The following is a 27,134-nucleotide window of genomic DNA, read 5'->3' as shown; positions in this document are numbered from 1 at the left end:
TTCGGTTCTTCCATTTGTGTTGTCAGAACTCTTTTGTCACTCATGTTAAAGTTTTAAACAAGTCTTACTGGTACCACATGAACCAGTTGATCTAGATGAGAAAATTATCTAACTAATACTGGAATCCTCATTTTAAATCACCTGCTTATGGAATTTGCACTGACCTGTTTATGTCAATCACAATTGATTGTCTTACCTAGTTTATTGGTCTTTTTGATAGCAAGTATTAATTTCTAATATATATATATATATATATATATATATATATATATATATATATATATATATATATATATATATATATGTCAGGATCTAATAAATCCTGTTTAAACAACTGTAAAGTACTTCTTGCTTATCATGTATATGTATCCTGATTTAAGAATGTTTAGAAGTTTATGATTGTCCACAGCTGGTCCCGTTTTAGCGAACACATGATTCACCAATCAGACCATTCCTAAGTCACTATAAGTAATCAGAGTTTTATACCTCAGTTATCTTCACCTTGAAGAATACCCTCTTCCACTCATATTCCTCCCCCTTTTCCTAGGGCAGCACAGTGATCCAGTGGTTAGCACGGTTGCCTCACAGCAAGAATGTCACTGGTTCAAGTCTTAACCAGGCCAATCCGACGTTTCTGTGTGGAGTTTACATGTTCTCCCTGTGCTCGCATGGGTTTCCTCCGGGTTTCCCAGTTTCCTCCCAGGGTCCAAAGACATGCAACATATGTAAATTGATTAAACCAAAATTCACACCACAGATGAGCTCTTAGACAGCAGTTTATCTCTCCATATCAATCCCTGATTTGTCTTTAGCCACAAACAGCAGGGGAGTTCTTGAGGTCTACCTGAGCACGAGGCTCTTATGAGCCCAGCGTTCTCTCATGGGATAGCATGTCAAACGGGCTTTATAATTAATCATCAGCTAAGTGTGAACTAACAGCTAAGTTTTTCTGTAAAGCATGCAAAATGATCTGCCAATGGTGTAAGCCAGTGGTGCCCCATTTCCGTCCAGGAGGGTCGGTGTCCTGCAAATTTGAGCTCCAACTTGCCTTTAACACACCTGCATGGATATTTCCAGAAACCCTAAAGCTACGGTCACATTTGACTTTTCTCCCCATAGACTTCCATTCATACGCACGCGTATGCGTCAGACCGCCGGAAATGCAGGGTCATGCGTTAAGATTCGCAGTTCGCTGCGGTGCAAATTTCAAGCTTGGTGAACTCTGACCTGCGAAATCGCGTCACTTGACTGCGTGAGACCAATCGAGGATCAAAACATGACATATCTGCACAGAAATTTAAAACATGGAGCAATCGCTCACTTTTTAAAATTTCTAATTATCTTGTTTAGTATCGCCCCTTTTCGCAGTGCCGTATGACATAACGAGCCGGCATGGGAGACATGGGAGACCGTCTTTTGATAAATATGATGTTACACATTGTCTATCTATTGACTCTTTCTTCCATACACGCGAAGTATTATATTGACAGCTAAAGAATATAAACGTAAGAGAAACAGGAGAGGAAATATTATAATAATACAAACTAGATAAACATTGACAGGGCTAAGAACAATTACGAACAAAGATTTTCAAAACCAGAGAGATTTTATGAGAATGTCACAAAACAGTTTACTTGGAAATGTTAAACAGAGAGTTCAGGTATGATTTAAGGTTGGTTATGGACGGGGCGTCTGATTTAAAATAATTTAACATGCGAATGCATTAAAGGAGCGTCTTCAGTTATTCACACAGAACCGTCTAATATGGCATAACTATAAGGAGTAATGTTTGCGCTGTTTAAACGCAGCTATGTCAGGATTGGGATAGGTTATACATTTTCATCATTTAAATTATTATTATGATTGTTAATATTATTATTGTATGACATTTTTTTTCTAATTTTTGGGGTTCTGCCATGGTTAAACGTTTGCAAAATGTCTTAGTTTGTCCAGATTATTGTTTTATTGTTATGTAGCCTATAGGCGAGAAAAAGATAATAACGCAAAAGTGGCAATGTCGCAGCCAATGATAAGTAATAAAATGAGTCGCCTGTCGTTTGATAATAGGCAGTTATAACTGACTTTGTTTTTATTAAACGAGAAAACCGTTATTTATAACTTTTCAGCGACCGTTTGTATTTTATGATTAGCAATGTTGATCTTTTTTGCAGTTATTAAACATAAACTTATTTAAACTGGTTTAAACTTAATATAGTTGTCACTTGAGCTAGTTTCATAAGATTAATGTTTATAATGCGTGGTTTGACATGCGTGGTTGGGTTCCTGCAAAGCAGCTCAATTCATCCTCATGGGGTATTACTGAGCTTTAATCGCCATCTACTGGAGAGAATGTATTTGCTCATTTATTCTATTAACTCTTTTCTGCAAGTGTGGTTTATGATTTCACAAAGTCAAACCATTATGTTTTTATTTTATATTTTGAGATGATCATATTTAAATAAACAATTGCTAGGGTAGCTAATAGTTTCTTTTTTCTTGTTTTTTTTTAAAAATCAGTAGCTTATAAAATCATAATTTTTGCTTGACAAAGTTATTAGTTTAGGATTCTGGATCCATTTTTGCTGTGTTGGAAACTCATAAGCTCACACTAATCAATTATATTATCAGAAATGACAGATATAAGAAATCCATTAATATTCATCACTCTTTTTACAATTATACAAGCAATTTCGCGCCGACGTCAGCTCCACTTTCGGAAATGGTAAACAGCGAGGTGTTATTCATATAAAGCCCAAGCATGACATATGTCATGATTAATATAATAATCGAAACACTCTTGTAGGCTATTCTTATGCTTGGCCAAATGTCATGACTTTCACTTTCATTTTACATTATTATGCACACGCCCAGATGTCATCTGAAACTTTGGAAGAATTCCTATCATATATTGGCAGCCATCCAGCATCTCTTAATCAGTTTGCTGTGGGGCGCTGGCTCTGACTGGCCACCGGAGCTCGCGGCCACTCGTTCGACTTTGTCGTGAGCAAGCCGCACAGCACATGCATAAAAACGTCAATCACTTCATTCATTCATCAATTCTCATTTTCCTTCTGCTTCGTCTCTATTTTAGAGGAAAAGCAATAATCTGGACAAACTAAAGACATTTTGCAAACATTTAACCGTGGCAGAACCACAAAAAATAGAAAAAAGAAGAGAAAGACGATAGCAAAGTGATAGCTAAAAAGGATAAATAGAAATATTAATTTAGAATCACGGATGACTTATTTAAGCGCAATAGCCCAAATACATGTCATAAAATAATAATAACAATCATAATTTAAATAATTAAATTATAACCTATCCCAATCCATAGCTGCGTTTAAACAGCGCAAACATTGCTCCTTATAGTTATGCCATATTAGACAGTTCTGTGTGAATAACTGAAGACGCTCCTTTAATGCATTCGCATGTTAAATTATTTTAAATCAGACGCCCCGTCCATAACCAACCTTAAATCATACCTGAACTCTCTGTTTAACATTTCCAAGTAAACTGTTTTGTGACATTCTCATAAAATCTCTCTGGTTTTGAAAATCTTTGTTCGTAATTGTTCTTAGCCCTGTCAATGTTTATCTAGTTTGTATTATTATAATATTTCCTCTCCTGTTTCTCTTACGTTTATATTCTTTAGCTGTCAATATAATACTTCGCGTCTATGGAAGAAAGAGTCAATAGATAGACAATGTGTAACATCATATTCATCAAAAGACGGTTTATGTGCAAGTAACCGCACCGGTCCGAGCAGGTAACGAGCCGGCATGGGAGACAAGCTCCGATAAGATTGCAGAACAACGTCTGTCACTGAATCCGAGGGGTGAGCTTTACGCGATCACCAGCTGGCTTCCGTTACATAAGGGCAAATATAGATGACTAAAACCTCATTTACTCATTTTACTCATACTTTTTATTATTTATAATGTCCAAGGCATTGATATTAAAATTGAATGCTACTTTTGTGCCTTTATTAGCCTTTTTCTCGCCTGTTTACTGGGTTAAAAATCTTACATTATTCCATCTCCACCTGCTGGTGAAAGCTAGAGCAGCTGGCGATCTTCAATCTGCAATCTATTGCTTCTCCTGCAGTTCCCGGATGTAATGTTGAATTTTATCAGTCGAATTTGATCCACTGAATTTATGGAAGCGAATATTAGAACTGAAATAAAATGAACTAAAAATGACCTTTTGAATATTATACATCGTATTTTTAAAGGGTATTGAATATTTTGTAAGTGAAATCTGAAAATTGAATATGAATTATTGAATTTTAAGTATGAAAACGTGTTTGAAATATTTTTCGTTGAAATATTCACAGCTTAAATAAACAGATATGTTAAATTTCAGGACCTAAAAATACAAACCCTGGAATTCAAGTCATTAAAATGCAAGAACTTGTTAATTCGGTGTATTATTTTTTTCAGTTTGTGATATTCAACAAGCTTTTTAATTCAAGACTTTAGGCATTGATTTTGTTCCATAGATTACATGGAGATGAAGGTTGTGAAGTTTGTTTGTTTGTTTCTTTACTCATGGGAGGGTTCATTTAATACTTGTGGCTTTCTGACAGATTACTTTTCACTTTGCTGTGTATTGCAGATGACTCAGTTGTGCTTTTGTTTCCACATTTGACTAAAAATGTTGTTTGTCTTAGATTGTTTAGAGTGAAGTAGTAAAAGAAAATGACAGGTGAACGCCAGCAGTTTATTATTTCCTCATGCCAAATCAAATGAACTCATCTTTTAACGACCTGGTGATGAATCTTAATACTGTTTTTGTCTCAATTACACATGCTCAGGTAATAAACCTTTAAACCTGCTTATCAAAAACTTTGCTGTAAATGGTGGATTATGCAGTTGTGCTTTTGTAATGTGTATATATAGCTGCTACCCATCTCTGGGAAATATGGCTACCATGGTCACCACCCATCTTGAAAAGTTTGCCCCCTCACATATACTAATATGCCACAAACAGGACGTCAATATCACCGATCATTCCCATTTTATTAAGGTGTATCCATATAAATGGCCCACCCTGTATATACAGTTAAAGTCAGAATTATTAGCCCCCCTTTAAATTAGTTTTTCTTTTTTAAATATTTCCCATAAATGTTTAACAGAGCAAGGACGTTTTCACAGTATGTCTGATGATATTTTTTCTTCTGGAGAAAGTCTTATTTGTTTTATTTCAGCTAGAATAAAAGCAGTTTTTAATTTTTTAAACACCATTTTAAGAAAAAAATTATAAGCCCCTTTAAGCTATATATTTTTTCAATAGTCTGCAGAACAAACCATTGTTATACAATGACTTACCTAATTACCCTAACCTGCTAAGTTAACCTAGTTAAGCCTTTAATTGTCACTTTAAGTTTTATAGAAGTGTCTTAAAAAATATTGGGTAATATATATATATATATATATATATATATATATATATATATATATATATATATATATATATATATATATATATATGTGGGTGTCTGTGTGTGTATAATGGTAGTTGATAGATATTACATAATTACAGAGCTGAGATAAACAGCATCTGCTTTTTCTGGCAAATATACACTCACCGGTCACTTTATTAGGTATACCTTTCCAACTCCTTGTTATCGCAAATTTCTAATCAGCCAATCAGATAGCAGCAACTCAATGCATTTAGGCATGCAGACATGGTCAAGACGATCTGCTGCAGTTCAAAGTGCAGAAGGTTATTTAAATGACTTTGATTGTGGCATGATTGTTGGTGCCAGACAGGCTGATCTGAATATTTCAAAAACTGCTGATCTACTGAGATTTTCAGTATGGTCAGGCGGTCAATAGTCAGACTGGTTTCAGCTGATAAAAAAGGCAACAGCAACACAAATAAGCACTTGTTACAACCGAGGTAAGCTAAAGAGCATCTCTGAACACACACGTCCAACTTTGAGGCGGATGGGCTACAGCAGCAGAAGATCAGACCGGATGCCACTCCTGTCAGCTAAGAACAGGAAACTGAGGCTTCAATTCACACAGGCTCAGCAAAATTGGACAATTGAAGATTGGAGAAACATTGCCTGGACTGATAAGTCTCGATTTCTGTTACAATATTCGGAAGGTAGTGTCAGAATTTGGCATCAACAACATGAAAGCATGGATCTATCCTGTCTTGCATCAGCAGTTCAGGCTGCTGCTGGTGGTGTAATGGTGTGGGGGATATTTTCTTGGCACACTTTTGCCCATTAGTACCAGTTGAGCATAGTGCCAATGCCACAGCCTACCTGGGTATTGTTGCTGACCATGTCCATCCCTTTATGACCACAGTGTACCCTTCTTCTGACGCCTACTTGGATAACACACCATGTCATAAAGTGTGAATCATCTCAGACTGGTTTCTTAAACACGGCAATGAGGTCACTGTACTCAAATGGCCTCCACAGTCACCAGAATTCAATCCAATAGAGCACCATTGGGATGTGGAGGAACGGGAGATTCGCATCATAGATGTGCAGCTCACAAATCTGCAGCAACTGCATGATGCTATCATGTCAATACGGACCAAAATCTGAGGAATATTTCCAGTAGCTTATTGAATCTATGCCACGAAGGCAGGTCTGAAGGCAAAAGGGTATCCAACCCGGTACTAGTAAGGTGTACCTAATAAAGTGGCCAGTGGGTGTATATAGGAATATTCCTGCTGTTCCTGTCCTGCAACCTAAGCAGCATATTTGTCCAATTATTTTTGCCACGTTTTGCTTTCTTGTAAGTCACCTGATGTATTGATGGCATGATAGTTATTTGGCAAGTCAATTTTATTTATTTGTTCATGCATTTCAATCCTTAGCTATGCTTTGTTGCTGGGAATAGGTGCAGTGAAGGGTGTTATTTTCTTTTTTATAAACATAGACATAAACAATGAACAGCACAGGATGGATAAATGTTATGACAATATTTAGAGACAGCGGGTGATCATTTTTATTAATCACATTCACATTTCACAAAGCAGATTTCAGATGATGTTATTCATACTAATTAAAATAAGTCTAAAATTAGCCCAAATTACATACATATTAGTTAAAATAAGAGACTTTTTTCATTTAGATAAGACATTTACAATTGTACATATTTTACACAATTTTATTTTACAGTATGTCTTTTACTTTTATAAATGTTCTTCTTTTCTCACGTGTCTGTATGTATGTATATATGTAGGTATTTACACAGAGCTCCTGAAAACTACAACAAACCCCGTGTGTGTGTTTGTTGTGCAAATGAAGCTCATTCTGTGTCCGAGAACTGATTGTGAACTGATTTGGAAATTGATCAAATTTCAGCTGCTGAACTTTAAATTCATGAGTAATGTTTAAAGTAAAGAGTAAAGGTTTGATTTCTTTGAAATAATAATAGCGTCATTTCTTGAAGCATTTTTAAAGCTCAATTATTACAACAATGATTGCAAAAGCAAGAAAACATCACCAAATATTTCTTTCCACCAACAAGCTTAGAAAAGAAACAGTGTTTTCGCAGTATAGTCATTGCATTATGCTTTGAAAAAAAAAAAAAAACGCTGACACGTTTAAAAGTCGTGTGATGACAAGGGTTGTTTTCTGATCCCGGGTGTCCTGGATGTGTAGAAGATCACACCGCAAATCATAGCAGCAATGGCCACCAGACACCCAGCGACGACAGCAAGGTTTACATTCAATCCCAGGTTCACAGTCACCTCTGAAATGTGAGTAAAGGTTGCAGTGGTAAACAAACTAGTTAAGGATACAATCATGTTAGTAAATAAGAATGAAGTTATGCTGTCTTACGTGATGGGCTCCTCCTCAGCCGTATGGGTCCCTGAGAGATGAAGTAACTGCTGGTCTCAATAGGGGCGTCTCTTTTGTTAATGTTGTGTGAAGGTGGGGCGGCGGTGCTGTTGATGCAGCCCTGAGAGCAGCGAGTGTTGGGATCGCCAGCCTGGCATACGATGATGGAGCAGCTGATGAACACCTACAGATGAGCAGGGGGAGAGGAAGAAGACAAAAAGCCAAGAGACAATGAGAGTTCAACAGAAAGATTTTCATTTCAGTTATACATTTGTGCTTGTAAATAAGGTCTTAGTAGGTCCATATCAGAATGTGTGAGTGAAATGTAAATTTCGAACCAAAATCTCATGTTCATAATGCATAATTAACCTTTTACTGGCAGTTTGACTGACAGGTTATCTGACCAATTATAATAATCACTGTCCGCCCATTTGAGTCCAACAACAAAATAGTCTGACAATCCAAGTGTATGTCTATAACATTGGCGATTAACTCGAAAAATGTTGTAAAGTACCCAAAAAGGTTGAGCAATATCAAATTGAATTCTTTCCTGAAACTGTGGAAGGCCTCATCATCAACTGAATGAATGACTCGAAATACAAAGACTCCAGAATGACGAATGATTTTTTTTCTGTTGGACCAGAACAGCCCACATAACTTTCAAGAGTTCACCCTTAGCTGATGATTGATTATAAAGCTTGTTTGGCATGCTGTCCCAGGAGAGAGCCCTGAGCTCACAAGATCCCCAAGCTCGGGGCTCCCTCCCGTTTGAAGGGAGAGAGGGGAGTTTGAGCTCAGGTAGGTCTCGAGAACTTCCCTGGTTTACTTATGGCTTATGACGGATTATAGGGATTGCTATGGAGAGATAAACTGCTGACTGATAGATAGGATCTTGACTTAAGCCTGTTTCACACCGCAAGCGTAAGCGGTGCGTGAGCAGCGTATGTTTTTTTCAGCGTCCATGTAAACAAATTAGAGCTTTCCTACCACAGGCAGAAGCAGCACGTAAGCACGAGGCGTGAGCGTCGCTGAAATGGCAGTGCCGCGATAGTTTCGGAGCTGGGTTTATTTTTGCCGCGCTGCTCGCGCTCAATTCAAGAGTTCACACTTAGCTGATGATTGGTAATATGCTAGTTTGGCATGCTGTCCCGGGAGAGAGCCCCATGCTCATGAGAGCCTCGAGCCCGGGGCTCCCTTCCGTTGCAGGGCGAGAGGGGAGTTTGAGCTCGGGTAGATCTCCAGAACTCCAGGGTTGCTAAAGTGACGCGTTGCTGACAGAATTGAATCGAATTTGGTGCTAATTTGGTTTAGTCAATTTACTTAAGTGTCATGTTTTTGGGAGTGTGGGAGGAAACCGGAGGACCCGGGGAAAACCCACGCCAGCACGGGGAGAACATGAACTCCACACGAAAATGCTGACTGTTTGGGTAGATGCCCGAACCGGAGGCATTTTGCTGTGAGGCCGCAATGCTAGCCACTGGGCCGCCGTGCTGCCCTATAGAGGAAAAAGAGGAGGAGAGGGGGTGGAAGGGGGGATTCTTCAAGACAAAGATGACTAAAGGTAAGATGCTTGGTTATTTAAACTGAGTTAGGAATCGTCTGATTGGTGGTTCTTACATTAGCTTGACTCGAGGCCAGCCGTGTTAATCATAAGCATGTGATCCTCTCGAAATTAGTTTATAAATAAACTTCAGTAAAAACTTGCATGTTTCGTTTGATTTACCTTTTAAATTTAGGGCAGAAGATATTAAGGTGTTTGATTACATATCTACAAATTTGGTGGCAAAAGCTATTGAGGTACAGATTGCAAATTGGATCATGTGGTTATTGATCAGACTGTCCTGTATTTGTGTGCCAAGTTCAAATTCAAACTCTGTCAAAGACTTCAATTTCTGAAGAAAAAGAATAATAAGCACATCAGCAGTTACAAAAGAACCTTGGGTAATCAGTTCTGTAGTTTTTTAAGCTGCTGTTCATCTAAGAACTCTGAATAAGATGCAGCTTTGGTGAGCATAATGTTCATAAAATGTGAAGTATTGTCATTTGACTTATATACATAGTCTGGATTAAATGGGACTCTAACCTGGTCTTGAAACCCAGTGAATTTGAAGGCCGCCATTTCAAACTCAACGTATGGTGTGTGACTTGATAAAACCTGAACCGATTCATCCATGTTGCATCTGAAATAGGAAGAGGCACTTGATTATTATTATTTTGCCTGGTAACTGGAAAGACAAGTATATTGTGTACCATTGATATGGTTAGATGTGCAAATGCTCGAATGTGTTTGTAGAATCTCACCCATTGGTGATGATGGGGTAGGAGACTGGGTAATTAGGAGTATCATAAGGCGTAGCCATACAGGACTCAAGAAACAGCTCAGTGTTTGGGACTGGAGAGTCAGGCTCGATCTTCATGTAGATCATATCTCCCACATTATACACGAGAGGGTAGGCACTTGGATCCGTCATGTTTTGGAAACTGTTAGATGGGTAAAACTCAAAGTGATAGTTCATTGTGCCAAAACTCTTATCCGAGATTCTGATTGGAGACTTGTTAATACCAAACTCCTGTCTGATGTTGTTGTTTTTTTGGTACGCGCACATAATTTCAAGTTCTAGGTTTATTCTGGATGTAATGTCCTGGGGATTATCAAATGTGGTGACTTTATTCTTAAAGATGAGTTCGTTGTCTGTCTCCTACAAAGAAACAGAAGATTTGATATAGTTAAGCTCTGGAATTTACAGGATCTGGATGTTGTTGTTAATGTTTTGTAAATGCTTCACCTCTAACGTAGTGCCACATCCATTAAGAGGTGTGCTGGCGTACACATCAGTACTGTTGGAGTAAAGCTGACAAGACGGATCTATCAGTCTCAGTTGGTCACCCCTGAGGTTTTGGATGGAAGATCTCACTATTGTGACTGACATTGAGTTTGCTGAGCAGGTTACATGTACCACAGGTCCTGAAAATAGAATTAATGGTGAATGGCATACAAATGCATTTCTTGATGTTCAAATTTAAATGACCATGCTTTTATGGAGAGAGGAATAAATCTGTACTGCAAGATGGGTCATCAACACTTTTCATAGAAGTATCATTAGAGTCTGCTTCACATACCTTCATCAATGACCTCTGCAACAATGCACCTCATCTCAGACTGGTAAATTTCAGACCTTAAAACAAAAAGATTTTTATCAATAGTCATAGCATGAGGTTAAAGTGGTTACACAATTGAAAAGAACATTGACTTTTTGAAGCATACATGTATTGTCCTTCTGCAATGAAGCAAAATGGAAAGTGTTGACCATAGTTTTCTTGAGTTGGTGTCCAGTTAATCACATATTCTCCAGTGGTAGTTTTGGTCTTTGTGCTGTTTAATGGTCCACTAATGATGACATCAATAATTCTGGATGACGAAAACAACAACAAGATATAAAACCGAGAGACAAATAACATTAGTCTTTTTTTCCTTCTTTTTTATTTCTGGCACAAATGATTATTGTAGCATGCATGGAAGAACCAGGCAAGGGTAGTGTAGTAACATGCAATTGCAAATTAAGTAGCAGTTTAGTTCAGTTTCATTTTACAACAAGCCCAAGTATGCCTTTTCCCAAAATACCTTGAAAATGATGCAACAGCCTTCACTCTGAACTCAAACTGATGATTTACACGAGCCTGCAAGAGTTCTCCATCCGAAGGTGTTGGATAGAGTAACTGTGGCAGATATTCACCCTCAACACAAGATGGTGCTGGATTGCCAACTGAAATGTATGAATAGTGTTAGTTTAAATACACATATCAATATAATTTTGAAGCTTAGTGTACAAACCTTCCAAACATACCTTGCAGAGAAAACTGAAGAGGAATTTTGCTCAGTGGTAAAGTAGTTGGTGCTTTGGATGTTGCCAAGGTAGTTGAAGTCATTATAGGTGCTGCTGTAAGGGTTGTTTGTGTTGTTGTAAGAGTTGTTTGAGTTATTGTAGGGGTTGGTGTGGGTTCAGGTGTTGTTGTGGGTGTTGTTGTAGGAATTATTGTAGTTGTTGTTGTGGGTTCGGGTGTTGTTGTTGTTGTTGTTGTTGTTGTGGGTTCAGGTGTTGTTGTGGGTGTTGTTGTAGGAATTATTGTAGTTGTTGTTGTGGGTTCGGGTGTTGTTGTGGATGTTGTTGTAGGAATTATTGTGGTTGTTGTGGGTTCGGGTGTTGTTGTGGGGGTTGTTGTAGGAATTATTGTGGTCATTGTTGTGGGTTCGGGTATTGTTGTTGTTGTTGTGGGTCCGGGTGTTGTTGTAGGAATTATTGTGGTTGTTGTTGTGGGTTCGGGTATTGTGGTTGTTGTTGTGGGTTCGGGTGTTGTTGTGGGGGTTGTTGTAGGAATTATTGTGGTGGTTGTTGTGGGTTCGGGTGTTGTAGGAATTATTGTGGTTGTTGTTGTAGGTTCGGGTGTTGTTGTAGGAATTATTGTGGTTGTTGTTGTGGGTTCGGGTGTTGTTGTTGGAATTATTGTGGTTGTTGTTGTGGGTTCGGGTGTCGTTGTGGTTGTTGTTGGAATTATTGTGGTTGTTGTTGGTGTTGTTGTGGGTTCGGGTGTTGTTGTAGGATTTATTGTGGTTGTTGTTGTAGGTTCGGGTGTTGTGTGGGTTGTTGTAGGAATTATTGTGGTTGTTGTTGTAGGTTCAGGTGTTGTTGTGGGGGTTGTTGTAGGAATTATTGTGGTTGTTGTTGTGGGTTCGAGTGTTGTGGGGGTGGGTGTTGTTGTAGGTTCGGGTGTTGTTGTAGGAATTATTGTGGTTGTTGTAGGTTCGGGTGTTGTGGGTGTTGTTGTAGGAATTATTGTGGTTGTTGTTGTGGGTTCGGGTGTTGTAGGAATTATTGTGGTTGTTGTAGGTTCGGGTGTTGTTGTAGGAATTATTGTGGTTGTTGTGGGTTCGGGTGTTGTGGGTGTTGTTGTATGAATTATTGTGGTTGTTGTTGTGGGTTCGGGTGTTGTTGTGGGGGTTGTTGTAGGAATTATTGTGGTCGTTGTTGTGGGTTCGGGTATTGTGGTTGTTGTTGTGGGTTCGGGTGTTGTAGGAATTATTGTGGTCGTTGTTGTGGGTTCGGGTATTGTGGTTGTTGTTGTGGGTTCGGGTGTTGTTGTAGGAATTATTGTGGTCGTTGTTGTGGGTTCGGGTATTGTGGTTGTTGTTGTGGGTTCGGGTGTTGTTGTAGGAATTATTGTGGTCGTTTTTGTGGGTTCGGGTATTGTGGTTGTTGTTGTGGGTTCGGGTGTTGCTGTGGGGGTTGTTGTAGGAATTATTGTGGTTGTTGTTGTGGGTTCGGGTGTTGTTGTGGGGGTTGTTGTTGGAATTATTGTGGTTGTTGTTGTAGGTTCGGGTGTTGTTGTAGGAATTATTGTGGTTGTTGTTGTGGGTTCGGGTGTTGTTGTTGGAATTATTGTGGTTGTGGGTTCGGGTGTTGTTGTGGGTGTTGTTGTTGGAATTATTGTGGTTGTTGTTGTTGTGGGTTCAGGTGTTGTTGAAGGATGTATTGTGGTTGTTGTGGGTTCGGGTGTTGTTGTGGTTGTTGTTGTGGGTTCGGGTGTTGTTGTGGGGGTTGTTGTAGGAATTATTGTGGTTGTTGTTGTGGGTTCAAGTGTTGTGGGGGTGGGTGTTGTTGTAGGTTCGGGTGTTGTTGTAGGAATTATTGTGGTTGTTGTTGTGGGTTCAGGTGTTGTTGTGGGTGTTGTTGTTGGAATTATTGTGGTTGTTGTTGTGGGTTCAGGTGTTGTTGTGGGTGTTGTTGTTGGAATTATTGTGGTTGTTGTTGTGGGTTCGGGTGTTGTAGGAATTATTGTGGTTGTTGTGGGTTCGGGTGTTGTGGGTGTTGTTGTAGGAATTATTGTGGTTGTTGTTGTGGGTTCGGGTGTTGTTGTGGGTGTTGTTGTTGGAATTATTGTGGTTGTTGTTGTGGGTTCGGGTGTTGTTGTGGGGGTTGTAGTAGGTTCTGGTGTTGTGGGTGTTGTAGGAATTATTGTGGTTGTTGTTGTGGGTTCGGGTGTTGTTGTGGGTGTTGTTGTTGGAATTATTGTGGTTGTTGTTGTGGGTTCGGGTGTTGTTGTGGGGGTTGTAGTAGGTTCTGGTGTTGTTGTGGGTGTTGTTGTTGGAATTATTGTGGTTGTTGTTGTGGGTTCGGGTGTTGTGGGTGTTGTTGTAGGAATTATTGTGGTTGTTATTGTGGGTTCGGGTGTGGTTGTGGATGTTGTTGTAGGAATTATCGTGGTTGTTGTTGTGGGTTCGGGTGTTGTTGTGGTTGTTGTTGTAGGAATAGTGGTTGTTATGGGTTCAGGTGTTGTTGTGAGTGTTGTTGTAGGAATTATTGTGGTTGTTTTTGTGGGTTCGGGTGTTGTTGTGGGTGTTGTTGTAGGAATTATTGTGGTTGTTGTTGTGGGTTCGGTTGTTGTTGTGGGTGTTGTTGTAGGAATTATTGTGGTTGTTGTTGTGGGTGCTGGTGTTGTTGTGTGTGCTGGTAAAGGTGTTCTGGTTGTTGTTGTTGATGTAATAGGTGTTGTTGTAGTTATTGTAGTGGGTGCTGTTGTATTGGACCTTATTGGAAGTGCTGTTGTAGTAATTGTTTTGGCTGTTGTTGTGCTTGTTGTTGTAGGTGTTGTTTTAGATATTGTAGAGTATGTTGTAGTTGTGGGTGTTTTTTTACTTTTGGTTGTAGGGGTTGTAATGCGTCGCCTTGGCGGTGTTGTACTTGTTGTTGTGCGTGTTGTTGTGCGTGTTGTTCTACGTGTTGTTGTGCTCGTTGTTTTGCACTTTGCTGTAGGAGTTGTTTTAGGCGTTGTTTTGGCAATAGCATTGCGTCTGTTTCTGATTAAACTGATTGGAAATCTTTCCACTGAAGTTTGATCGTTGTAGGACAGAGTAATCTTGCGAGTGGGGAAATCCTCCATTACAAGTTCAAATGAATAAACTCCAAGGATCAGGGTTCGTCCATATGACAGAGAGCAGTTGTTCTACATAAAAAAAAATTAAAAAAAAACTGTATGAAAAACTGAAACAATGTGTAAAATGTCCTGATTGTTTGGTGAAAAGCATACTTTTGATGTATGTTTTTTCTAGTTTATTTTAAAATTATAACATTAATTTTTAACATCATAACAATCCTTTTTAAAATCTCTCACTTTGTCTGTTGCTATTTTTACCACTTCTGGCACTGATCTATTAATTAACATTTATTTTTCCCTTGAAATAAGTTGCTAATCTTCTAATGTTTAATATCAACTATGCACATTGTAAATTATGTGAATTAAGCTTTGTCAGTTTTCTAAAAGAAATATAGAGCTAAGTATTTTCAGCAAAACAATTAAACTCCAGTGTAGTATAAAGCATGTCAATTAATGATTTATATATGGAACATTGTGGTACTCTTTTATATTTGTGACCAATATTATAGCTCTTAATGTGAACTTTGTCAATGAAATTTCTGTAATACCAACATAATTTTAAATACTATATAAGAAAATGTTTTTGTTGATGGCACCGAATGCAGAACTTTGCTCTATTAACAATAATACAGAAATGCAACAGCAGTCAGATGGTAAGAGTAAGACATCAGTAACTCTAATGCTTTAAACTGGCTTAAAGACTGTTTGGAATTAAATATAGATATTTCTTGTAAATAAAATTTTGTGAAGATGCCATTTTGTACTTCATAATGTAATATTCTTCACCTGATTCAATGTGAAACCATCAGGTTGGTTGCAGATTCCACACTCATTGTTTTGTCCAAATCTGCATCTGACCTGGTCGTCTTTATCTGGATCAAAGGCTAAAAGGTTGTACCTCCTGGGACAGTTTTGAGGAACTCTGCAACACAAACAATGTGCCAATGTCATGTACATTTATTTTCCTACATCATGTTAAATGCACATGTGGAACGCCGTTTTTACTTAAGAAATGGTAGAGTGGTAGAGATTGGGGATTTGTTAGGCACCAAAGTGTCCGATCTCACTCCCAGGTCAATGAAAGAAAAAAGATTCCAGAATCCGGAGTATGCAACTATGTCGTTGATCCAACAGCAACCCATTGACCTGTTAAAATAAATTGGCATTTCATATTTACATTGTTTGGTTGGGATCTATATTGTAAGTGTGTGATTCTGTTATTCCACTTACACTAACTCAAATGGTCTGTTGGTGGATAAATCCTTTGTTATGACTCCCTCAGACTGACACCAGTTGTTTCCATTGGAACTCGAGTCTACTTTACCAATCACTTTACTGACCTCATTTCCACAGTCTCCAGACATGCAGGACCAGTCATTATATTGGGAACAGTCATTGTAGGCAGTCTTGTAACGAAGTTCCACCTGAAATAATCAATAGTTTAATAAATGACTGAAGTGAGGTCTTTAAGGTATGTGGTTGATGTTGAAATCTGCAGGTAGTGATCTGCAAACATCTTTACTTTATATTTGAAATACTGCACTTAAAACCCGTTTTAAATGGTGTTGCATAAAACTATTCAGGTGTGCCTACAATTAAGGAAGTATAATTTAGCTTTAAAAGTTGTATAGTTCTACTTTTAGTTATTTATAGTGACCCTTAATCTAACTTTTAAAAATAAATTAGCACAACTACTAAAGAAAACGAAAAACTGCATATATATAGAATGCATACACTTTTACGTTTATTCTATTATTGGCATTATGTGTTATTGTGTTGTCTTTGCATTTACATTTAAAATGCAAATATATGCAAAGAATTTGACACAATAATTTTATTTATAATAAATAAATTATTTAAGTAAAAAATTAATTAATTAATTAATTAAATAAAAATGAATAAAAATAGCCAAAACAAGAAACTTTTGGTAAGACTTTTTTTTTGATGGTCCCTATTACACATTTAAGTTGCATTGCAACTACAGCTGATGTCAGAAGATACAGATAGTTCTGTAGACTATTAAAATAAAAACGCTTCAGCCGGTTAATAATTATATTTTAATTAAAATTATAAACTGATTTTTTTCTAGCCGAAATTAAAAAAATAAAACTTTCTCCAGAAGAAAAAATATTATCAACATTATTTCAACTGTACATGCCAGTTACAGTACTTCTCGTTTAAGTATTAGTAGACTGCCTGTTTAATGTCTGCTGATACTGCATCTTCAACAGACATTTAACTGACTATAAGATCCTTTGCAAGGACATATCAACTCACACTTACCTTAACCCTAACCTAACAGTCTACTATAATCTATTGAGAATTAGTTGGCAAGTAGGTGCAATGTAACAAATTCAACAACATGCGTTAAAGTGACCATCACAATAAAGTGATACCAACATTTATATATATATATTCACATTCATTTTCTTTTCAGCTTAGTCCCATTTTTAATGCATTCTGCCACAGCGGAATGAACTGCCAACTTATCCAGCATGTTTTACGCTCTGGTTGCCCGTTCACACTCATTAACACACTACGGACAATTTTAGCCTACCCAATTCACCTTCGTGTGAATTCAGTCTTTGGACTGTGGGGGAAACCAGAGCACCTGGAGGAAACCCACGCTAACGCAGGGATAACATGCAAACTCTGCACAGCTAATAATTTCGTCCCTAAAATGGTTTTTAAAAAATGTAAAACAGCTTTTTTTCTAGGCAAAATAAAACAAATAAGACTTTCTCCAGAAGATAAAATATTATCAGACCTACTTTTAAACATTTCCTTGCTCTGTTAAACATAACTTGGAAAATATAAAACAATAATTAAAGCGGGGCTAATAATTCTAACTTCAACTGTATATACAGTATATACAAATTCTATAGTTTCATATATTCATAGATTACATATAAAATAATGTACTTTTTATTTCAAAATTCTTCTTTTTGATCAGAGCAATAAACAAAACACCTGATGTATTCATTCTTATTCGTTATCACTGTGCCAGACTAATAAAATTCTGATGTGTATCAAAAAAATTATTAGCCCTACTGCCAGTTTTTTCCCCCAAAATTTCCCAAATGATGTTTAACAGGGCAAGGAACTTTTTATAGTATTTTCTATAATATTCTTTCTTCTGGAGAAAGTCTTATTTGTTTTATTTCAGCCAGAATAAAAGCAGTTTTTAATAAAAAATAAATAAAATTTAAGGTCAAAATTATTAGCCCCTTTAAGCAAAGTAGTTTTTTCGATTGCCTACAGACCAAACCCTCATTATAAAAATGACTTGCCTAATTACCCTTACTTGCCTAGTTAAGCCTCTTGTAAAAATCTAATAAAATATTATTATTACAATAATATTAAAGCATAACAGTTCTCACCTCATATGAACCATTAGACCTCAGTCTTGAGTTGAAGGTCATTGATCCTCCATAATATTGTGAGGCTGTTACAGTGTAGGGCAGCAGAAGCCCGGCCAGGAGGAGACATGTGAAAGACATGCTGACGGCTACTGAATGCTCACCATCTGAGAGCACCTTTTAACATCTCATGGAGGAAATGACAGCGATGTCATGATTCCTAGAAAGGGAATCGTTTCAGTTCTGATAGAATGAAAATAGTTTTGCTTAAAGTAAAGAATGGTTGGAATTTAAATTGACCTGTCACACGTTTGCGGTTAACCATCATATTCTGAATGCAAGTAAATGATATTAAATGTTTAATTTATTAGAAATACAGTATAAGTATACAGACATTAAATGGGCTTGATAAATCCTGAATAACGCTAGAAAAGTTTTCACAAAACAGTTCAGTTTTGCTTAATTACGATATTATATAGACTCGAATCATTGGTTCTTCTTTCATTTGTGTTGTCAGAACTCATTTGTCATGTCAAAGTTAAAACAAGTCTTACTGGTAACACATGAACCAGCTGAGCTGGATGAGAAAATTAATTAACTGGAAGCTCCCTTTTGATTCACATGCTTATGGAATTTGGGCATGTTTATGTCAATCACAAAGGATATTCATCATTAGTTTATTGGTCTTTTCAGGACAAATTTGATATTGATATCAAGTCTTATTATCTGAAAAATATATGCCGGTGTGGCCATAATAACCTTTATTTATCCAGGTAAGATAAGTGAGAACCAGTTCTCATTTACAATGACGACCTGGCCAAAGCAGATGCAGTTCAAAGCAGTAGGGACACAATACAGTAACAATTTCACAAATGCAGATAATAACATATATACAACCAACAAAAAACTAAAAACAAGCACAGTGATCTTGAACTATTGACTCAATTAACTTTTAAAAGATGATAGTGGAATGAAAGTGCTGAGCTTTAAGGTCTGCTGCAGATGATTCCAAGCATCAGCAGCAGAAAACTGAAAAGAGTAGCGACCAAATGAAGTGCGAACATTGGGTATGCAAAGGTTAATGAAATTACTAGAGCACAGATTTTGAAGTGTTTCCTGAATGGTAAGAAGTGACTGTAAATATAGTGGAGTTTTTGCGATGAGAGTTTTGTAAATGAACAGAAACCAATGAATTTGTTGACGTGATTGAAGAGAAGGCCAATTCAGTGAAGAATACAGTTGACAGTGCGTATTAACAGTCAACTGCGTATAAACAGTTGACTGCGTATTAACAGTTGACAGTTACGGGTGCGTATTAAATGGCGCACCCGTAACAAAATGAACTGCTGCATGATAAATAACATGCAAGTTTGTGAAAGAGAGTTTTTGAAGCTGATCTGAAAATTAATTCCCCATAATCCAGAATTGGTAAAACTGTTAATTTAACCAAATGCTGCTGTGAAGAGTGAGTGAAGGAAAATGTGTTTCTGTAAAGAAAACCAATGCAGGCTTTAACCTTTTTGAGCAGTTCATTTATGGGAGTTTCAAACCTCAGTTTCCCATCTAACCATTTCTGCAACTCTCACATGGTCGCCCACTGAAGCTAAGCAGGGCTGCGGCCGGTCAGTACCTGGATGGGAGACCACATAGTAAAGCTAGGTTGCTGCCGGAAGTGGTGTTAGTGAGGCCAGCAGGGGGCGCTCAACCTGCGGTCTGTGTGAATCCTAATACCCCAGTATAGTGACGGGGATGCTATACTGCTCAGTGAGCGCCGTTTTTCGGAAGAGACGTTAAACTGAGGTGCCGACTCTCTGTGGTCGTTAAAAATCCCAGGATGTCCTTCGATAAAGAGTAGGGGTTTAACCCCGCCAAATCTGCCCACTGATCTCTGTCCATCATGGCCTGCTAACCCTCCCCATATCATTATTGGCTTCATCACTCCACAAATCAGCTGGTGTGTGGTGTGCGCTCTGGTGCAAAATGTCTGCCGTCACGTCATCCAGGTGGATGCTGCACACTGATGGTGGATGAGGAGATTCCCCCTATGTGTAAAGTGCTTTGAGTGCCCAGAAAAGTGCTATATAAATGTGCAACATTATTATTATTATTATATTTATAGCAGTCAACATAATCAACCTCAGTACCATCCAATGAGGAAATTTCAGGAAGAATCTCAACCTGTGGTAATTTTCTATTAAAAACCAAACATTTTGTTTTATTAGTTTTTAAAACTAAATGAATATTGATCATAACCATTGCTAGTTGTTTAGTTGTTTGTTCTTGTTTTAAGCAAAAACCTAATTTGAACAATTCTTTTCATTCATTCATTTTCTTTTCGGCTTAGTCTCTTTACAGAAAGAAATTTTAGTTTATCAAGTATATGTCTTTTGATTTAAGAAAGTTTAAACTTTTACACTGGAGAACAGGACAAAATATTGAGTAAATCATGTATTTTACAAAAAAATATGTACATACACTCACCGGCCACTTTATTAGGTACACCTGTCCAACTGCTTCATACAAATTTCTAATCAGCCACTCAATGCATTTAGGCATGTAGACATGGTCAAGACGACCTGCTGCTGTTTGAACCGAGCATCAGGATGGGGAAGAAAGGTGATTTAAGTGACTCTGAATGTGGCATGGTTGTTGGTAAAGACTTGCGGTATAGGAAAATTGGATGAACTAAATTGACCATAGTGTATGAGTGCGTGTGTGAATGTGAGTGTGTATGGGTGTTTCCCAGTACTGGGTTGCAGCTGGAAGGGCATCCACTGCGTAAAATATATGCTGGAATAGTTGGCGGTTCTATTTTGCTGTGGCGACCACTGATAAATAAGTGACTAAACCGAAGGAAAATGAATGAATGAGTTTAGTCATACAGTAGTAATATAGTCATAATAGTCATACAGTCATAACTTCAAATAAGACTATAGTAGTATACTTATAAGCAGTAAGCAGTTTACATGAAGATGATGTGTGTGTGTAGCTTGTTTATTTCACTTGACAGGATTCATGGCTTCCTGACAGATCGCTTTTCATATTAGTATTGCAGATGACTCAGTTGTGTTTTTTTCCCACATTTGACTAAAAATGTCGTTTGTCATGTATTTACAGGGTTAGCAGTGAAGTAGCAAGAATAAAAAGACAGATGAACGCCAGCAGGGTTTTATTATTTCCTCATGCCAAATCAAATGAGCTCATCTTTCTATGAGCTGCTGAATTGTGATGCTGTTTTGTCTTAGATGCTCGTGATCAAGAATGTAAGAAGCCATTAAATTTACAATCATATTAGGCATCTTTTGATATTTTTGTCCATCTACTGCTCGTCTTTTTGCTTAAAATGGTGCATTATAAGTATTTAGTTGTGATTTTGTGAGTGTGTGTGGGTGTAATGACATGATAAAGATATCAGATTCGAGTTAACATCAGCTTTACTGCCAAGTTCAGTCTTTCGTTCATTTTCTTTTCGGCTTAGTCCCTTTATTAATCTGGGGTCACCACCGTGAAATAAACCGCCAACTGATCCAGCATATGTTTTAGGCTAGGATGCTCTTCCAACTGCAACCCAGCACTGGAAAACAACCATACACTTTTATTCACACTCTAAGACTACAAACAATTTAGCCTACCCAATTCACCTATACCACATGTCTTTGGACTGTGGGGGAAACCGGAGCACCCGGAGAGAATCTACGCAAACACAGGGAGAACATGTAAACTCCACACAAAAATGCCAACTGACCCAGCCGAGGCTCGAACCAGAGACCTTCTTGCTGTGAGGCGATAGTGCTACCCATTTCATATGGCATAAAACATAATCTATAATAAGCTAAGTGTGTTCAAACAACAACAACAAAAAAAGATAAACCCAGCCTGATCTAAGGGCTTTCGTATTCTCTGAAGAATATTCCTGCTGTTCCTGTCCTGCAACTTCAGCAGCATATCAATTTATTTCTGCCACCTGGATGGTTTTACTTTCTTGTAAATCACCTGGTGTATTGATGGCGTGAACGTGAGATGGTTTCACTAGAAAATTTTTTTTTTCATTTTTTAAGCTTTTAAACGCATAGCTATTTAGCATGTTGCTTGAAATAGGTGCAGTGATGGGTTTTATTGTTTATTTTTGCTTCTACAACCCCAAATCAGAAAAAGAATGGGAAACGCAAATAAAAAGAAAGTAGTGATTTCCAAATTTACTTTCACACTTGTATTTCATTGCAGATGATATGAACACAAATTATTTCACCTTTTGTCTGGCAGCTAGCTCTCTGCAACTCTCACATGGTCGCCCACTGAAGCTAAGCAGGGCTGTGCCTGGTCAGTACCTGAATGGGAGACCACATGGGAAAACTAGGTTGCTGCTGGAAGTGGTGTTAGGCCCTGTTTTGCATAAGTTTTGCTTCGGTTACGCCATCCGTCCACACTACACCAGAGTTTTCGAGCAGTGTGGATGGGAAAACGGAGACATCTGAAATCGGAGGCGGGACTGCTGAGATTCGCTACCTGATTGAGGCTTTTGTGTCATTGCGTATCCTTCCCTTATTCGTCAAGCCCCTATCACATGACTATAACACAATGCTTTAACGCTACCAGAAGACAGCAGACCAGCCTTCACTGTAAATAACAAATGGGAGCGTTGTTTGCACTACTGTCTGTTTTAGTCGCCATTGTGCAGTTATTCATTTGATACGTTTGGTAACAACGTGACCTCATTGTCTGTCCACAAAAATACCTCTCTTGCTTTCTTTGCCATCGCGTTCATTGTACAACCGGCGTTTGCTGACTAACAATAACCAAATGCAGAGTGAGACACATGCTTCCTGTTTATACTAGAACGCGCATGCCCAGAGTCTGCGAATGGTCACGTGATATACATTTGTGGTGGCGTAGTGTGGACAGTGATATGTTCAGAAACGATAGTTTAAACGCTAGTGTGGACGCGGATCATTTTTGATCTAAAACGCCGTTTTAAAACTAAAATGCACTAGTGTAAACACTAAACTGGGCCTTAGTGAGGCTAGCAGGGGGCACCCAAACTGCAGTCTGTGTGGGTCCTAATGCCCCAGTATAGTAATGGGGGCTCTATACTGCTCAGTGAGTGCCGTCTTTCTGATGAGACGTTAACCTGAGGTCCTGACTCTCTGTGGTCGTTAAAAATCCCAGGATGTCCTTCGAAAACAGTAGGGGTTTAACCCCGGCATCCTGGCCAATTCTGCCTAATGGCCTCTGACCATCATGGCCTCCTAACCCTCCCCATATTATAATTGGGTTCATCACTCTGTCTCCTCTCCACCAATCAGCTGGTGTGTGGTGTGCGGTCTGGTGCAAAATGGCTGCCATTGCGTCATCCAGGTGGATGCTGCACGCTGGTGGTGGATGAGGAGATTCCCCCCTATGTGTAAAGTGCTTTGAGTGCCCAGAAAAGTGCTATATAAATGTAAGGAATTGAGCTTCATCTCATTTGTAAATATTATAGGTGTGAATCTACACTGGTCTCACGGTTTGGTTCGGTTACAACTATCATGCCATCGATTCGGTTCAATTCGATAACTCGGTGCATCACGGTGCATTGACGATGATTTCCATACACAGTATTGTATTTTGTGGGGTGGCTATAACAAGCTGTCTGTATAAACACACACACACACACACACACGGTACTCGGCACCACACTGTCTCTCATTCACACACATACACAAACATAGACAGCACCAAACTTGCACACACACACGCCACGCACACTTGCTTGCTTGCTTGCTCGGTAGCGATATTGTGAGACCGCCCACTCCTGTTAGAATTACACCAGAGGTACCGACCGCTCCCGTGCTTTATTTGAAAATTTATTTCCGCACCGCATGAAACCTGGTCATGTTTCGCGACAATGCACAGGTACAGCCGCGGGAATGCATACAGCCGAGAGGAAAAGAGGGCCACCCATGCATATTTCAAAAAGACAAAGCAAAACCACATTCTTTACTCATTAGTCCTGGCGAAACAGGAAGATGATACAGGAAATTGACTGGCTTGTCTGCAGTCCCGACCTGTCTCCAATAGAGAATGTGTGGTACATTTTGAAGTGCAACATGCGAAAATGAAGACCTCATTCTGTTGCTCACCTTATGATTTGTTTGCAGGAAGAATGTAACAAAATTACACCTGAAACACTTCATCACTTGGTGACTCAGTCCCTAAACGTCTTTTAAGTGTTGTGTGAAAAGGAATGGCAACATTACAAAGTGGTGACAACTTCACTGATAGAAGTTTTTAAAAATGTCAGGGTGGGCCCCAAATAGTATCTCTGGAGCCTTCAAAACAGCGTGTACCCTTTAAATCGTCCTATCTGAGGACATCCAAGATTTCAGATGGTAACTGTTGATCAAATGAAGGAAGTCTAAAATTACTCAGGTAGAAATGAAAAGTAGGTCACCATTTACACACCCTGAGGTCTTCCTACATTGAAATAGTTGAAATAATTTTATGTCTTGCTAATGCAAAATATACAGTATTACCTGGAACTATACACTCTGAGAAATACAGGTTTTGTTTGTGCTTACTCCAGATACGACACACATTTTTATTTTAAGCAAGTACAACTTTTTGTACAATTTTACACGTCTATAATACACAATTACACAGTATGTCTTTTACTTCTTAAATGCTCTTTTTTTCTCTCATGTCTATGTGCGTATTTACACAGAGTTCCTAAAAGCTACAAAAAAAAACCCTGTGTGTTTGTCGCACATTAGCAAATAAAGCTCATTCTGATTCTGAGATCTGATTGTGAACTGATTTGGAAATGGTTTAAATTTTAGCTGCTAAATTTTAAATGCATGAGTAATGTTTACAGTCAAGGTTTGCCTGTCTTTTTTAAAGAAGTGTCTCTGTAAACTCAACTCATTTTGTATACACAACAACTCAGAAGCCAATTGTTTAATTATTTTGGACCCTTAACAAGTGGGAGGCACAAATGCAAACTGTTGTAATTCCTGCACTGTTCACCTGATTCGGATGCAAATAACCTCAAATTAAAGCTGACAGTCTGCAGTTAAAGCACATCTTCATTTCATTTCAAATCCATTGTGTTGGTGTATAGAGCCAAAAATGTTAGAATGTTTAATTTAAGTTTTGAATATTAACTCAAAGGTTGCATTTGTCAATTTTTGACCCCACAATTTGTTAAATCAACTCTTTAAAAAAAAAAAAAATTTATGGAACAATGTGATATTGAGAGGTCCTGAAATTACTTTAGAAAAACATAGAAGTGATGCATTTGACTTGGTTTCATGTTTTAAACTCATCTTTAATGACTTTCCATTTCTTTCCACATGCCATCAAATGTAGAAATGCTACATAACTCGATTTAAAATACTGGCCACTTTTAAACTGCAAATAAAGATATAAAGTAAAAGCTGAAAAGTGTAGAGATAAACACATTCCAATAAGGAGAAAATTTACATTCCACAAAGCAGATTTCAGATGAAAATTACTCAAATAGAAATAAAAAGTAGGTCACCATTTATTCACCCTGAGGTCTTCCTACATTTAAATAGTTTAAATAATTTTATGTCTTGCTAGTGCAAAATACCTGGAACTATACACTCTGAGAAATACAGGTCTTTGTATAATACACAATTTGATTTTACAGTAATGTATGTCTTTTACTTCTATAAATGTTCTTCTTTTCTCTCATGTCTATGTAGGTAATTACACAGAGCTCCTGAAAGCTACAACAAACCCCTTGTGTGTCTGTTGTGCAAGTCAAGTTCTTTCTGATTCTGAGAACTGATTGTGAACTGATTTGGAAATGGTTTAAATTTTAGCTGCTAAATTTTAAATGCATGAGTAATGTTTAAAGCAGGGGTGTCCAAACTACGGCCCGTGGGCCATCTGCGGCCCGCAATCAGTTTTGTGGCGGCCCGCGAGGCTTTTATAAATATCAATAGAATCTGGCCCGCCATACAAAAATGAACGTAATTCAACAAATAACCACCTTGTGTCGCTATTACATGCCTTCAATTAGGCAGCAGTTCCTGTTATGATGTAAAACTAATCGACCAAACTGAAGGAAATTGATAATCACATTTTGGCGAGCCATGGCACACCAAGAAAAAGGAAAATCAACAGTGAGTGCAGGAAGTTTCAGTCACGTTGGGGCAAAGAATATTTCTTCACAGAGGTCAGTGGAATATGTGTCTGTTTAAATTGCAAGGAATCACTTGCAGTAATGAAGGAATATAATATTAAAAGACATTATGAAACAAAGCATCAGGCCTTCAGTTTTTACACTGGTGCCAAACAAGATCAAAAAGTAAAACAATTAGCAGCTGCCCTATCAGCTCAACAACAGCAGTTTTTTCGTGCTAATAAAGTGCAAAAAAAATTCTACACTGCACTGCAAAAAAATGCTTTTTTATTTATATTTTTTGTCTTGTTTCAAGTCTTAATAATACTATGCCAATATTAAGTGAATTTTTCCTTAAAACAAGCAAATGAATCTGCCAATGGGGTAAGCAAAATAATCTTGTTTTTCCTTTTGACATAAGATTATTTTGCTTACCCCTTTGGCAGATTCATTTGCTTGTTTTAAGGAAAAACTCACTTAATCTTAGCATATTATTTCTCAAAACAAGAATATATGTTTTGCTTGTCTAGAAAAGTTTTCTTAATTTGAGAATTTTTAGATATTTGGACTCGAAACAAGACAAAAAAAAAATCAGCATTTTTTGCTGTGTGGCTAGTTATGAGGTAGTTCAGCGAATCGCACAGCACAGGAACCCTTCACTGAAGGAGAATTTATAAAGGATGAGTGTAGCAATTGTAATTTGCCCAGAGAAGATTCAAGTTAATTTGCCCAGAGAAGATTCAAGTTCTTTAAAAACTTAAGTCTTTTTAGAAATTGGATTGCGTTGATCGTTGGATTACGAAATAAAATAATTCCATAATAATATACACACACATCTATCCATCCATCCACATATATATATATATATGTCTGTGTCTTTGTGATGTATGTAAAATTTGGCCCAGGACAACGT

The 27,134-nt window shown here is 37.9% G+C and overlaps 2 protein-coding genes across 5 annotated transcripts in view; one reads left to right on the top strand and one right to left on the bottom strand.

The window, feature by feature from the left end:
- Positions 1-27,134, top strand: part of golim4a (golgi integral membrane protein 4a) — an 836,478-nt gene that overhangs the window by 40,272 nt on the left and 769,072 nt on the right. The gene's annotated exons all lie outside the window — the stretch shown is intronic.
- Positions 6,945-21,935, bottom strand: LOC100535405 (uncharacterized). The gene is made up of 13 exons (XM_087292772.1): positions 18,118-21,935; positions 15,968-16,161; positions 15,743-15,883; positions 15,524-15,659; positions 11,653-14,806; positions 11,430-11,571; positions 11,073-11,216; positions 10,928-10,983; positions 10,594-10,772; positions 10,109-10,506; positions 9,891-9,987; positions 7,808-7,991; positions 6,945-7,718 (listed from the first exon to the last, which is right to left on the bottom strand). Exons 1-13 carry the CDS (start codon positions 18,235-18,237, stop codon positions 7,570-7,572), a joined length of 5,094 nt encoding a protein of 1,697 aa, XP_087148898.1. The 5' UTR covers positions 18,238-21,935; the 3' UTR covers positions 6,945-7,569.

This window comes from Danio rerio, chromosome 18, assembly GCF_052040795.2.
Source record: "Danio rerio strain M-AB ecotype USA chromosome 18, GRCz13ab, whole genome shotgun sequence".
NCBI classification, from domain to species: Eukaryota; Metazoa; Chordata; class Actinopteri; order Cypriniformes; family Danionidae; genus Danio; species Danio rerio.
The sequence above is the reverse complement of the archived record's forward strand: the minus strand, read 5'-3'. Positions and strand labels throughout refer to the sequence as shown.

Excerpts from the sequence above, each read along its gene's own strand:
- LOC100535405 (XM_087292772.1), bottom strand. The coding sequence starts at position 18,237 with ATGTCTTTCACATGTCTCCTCCTGGCCGGGCTTCTGCTGCCCTACACT. Across the intron at positions 11,217-11,429 it reads GCTGTTGCATCATTTTCAAG|AATTATTGATGTCATCATTA; the intron begins GTATTTTGGGAA and ends TTCGTCATCCAG. Across the intron at positions 10,984-11,072 it reads ATTGCAGAAGGACAATACAT|GTCTGAAATTTACCAGTCTG; the intron begins GTATGCTTCAAA and ends TTTTGTTTTAAG.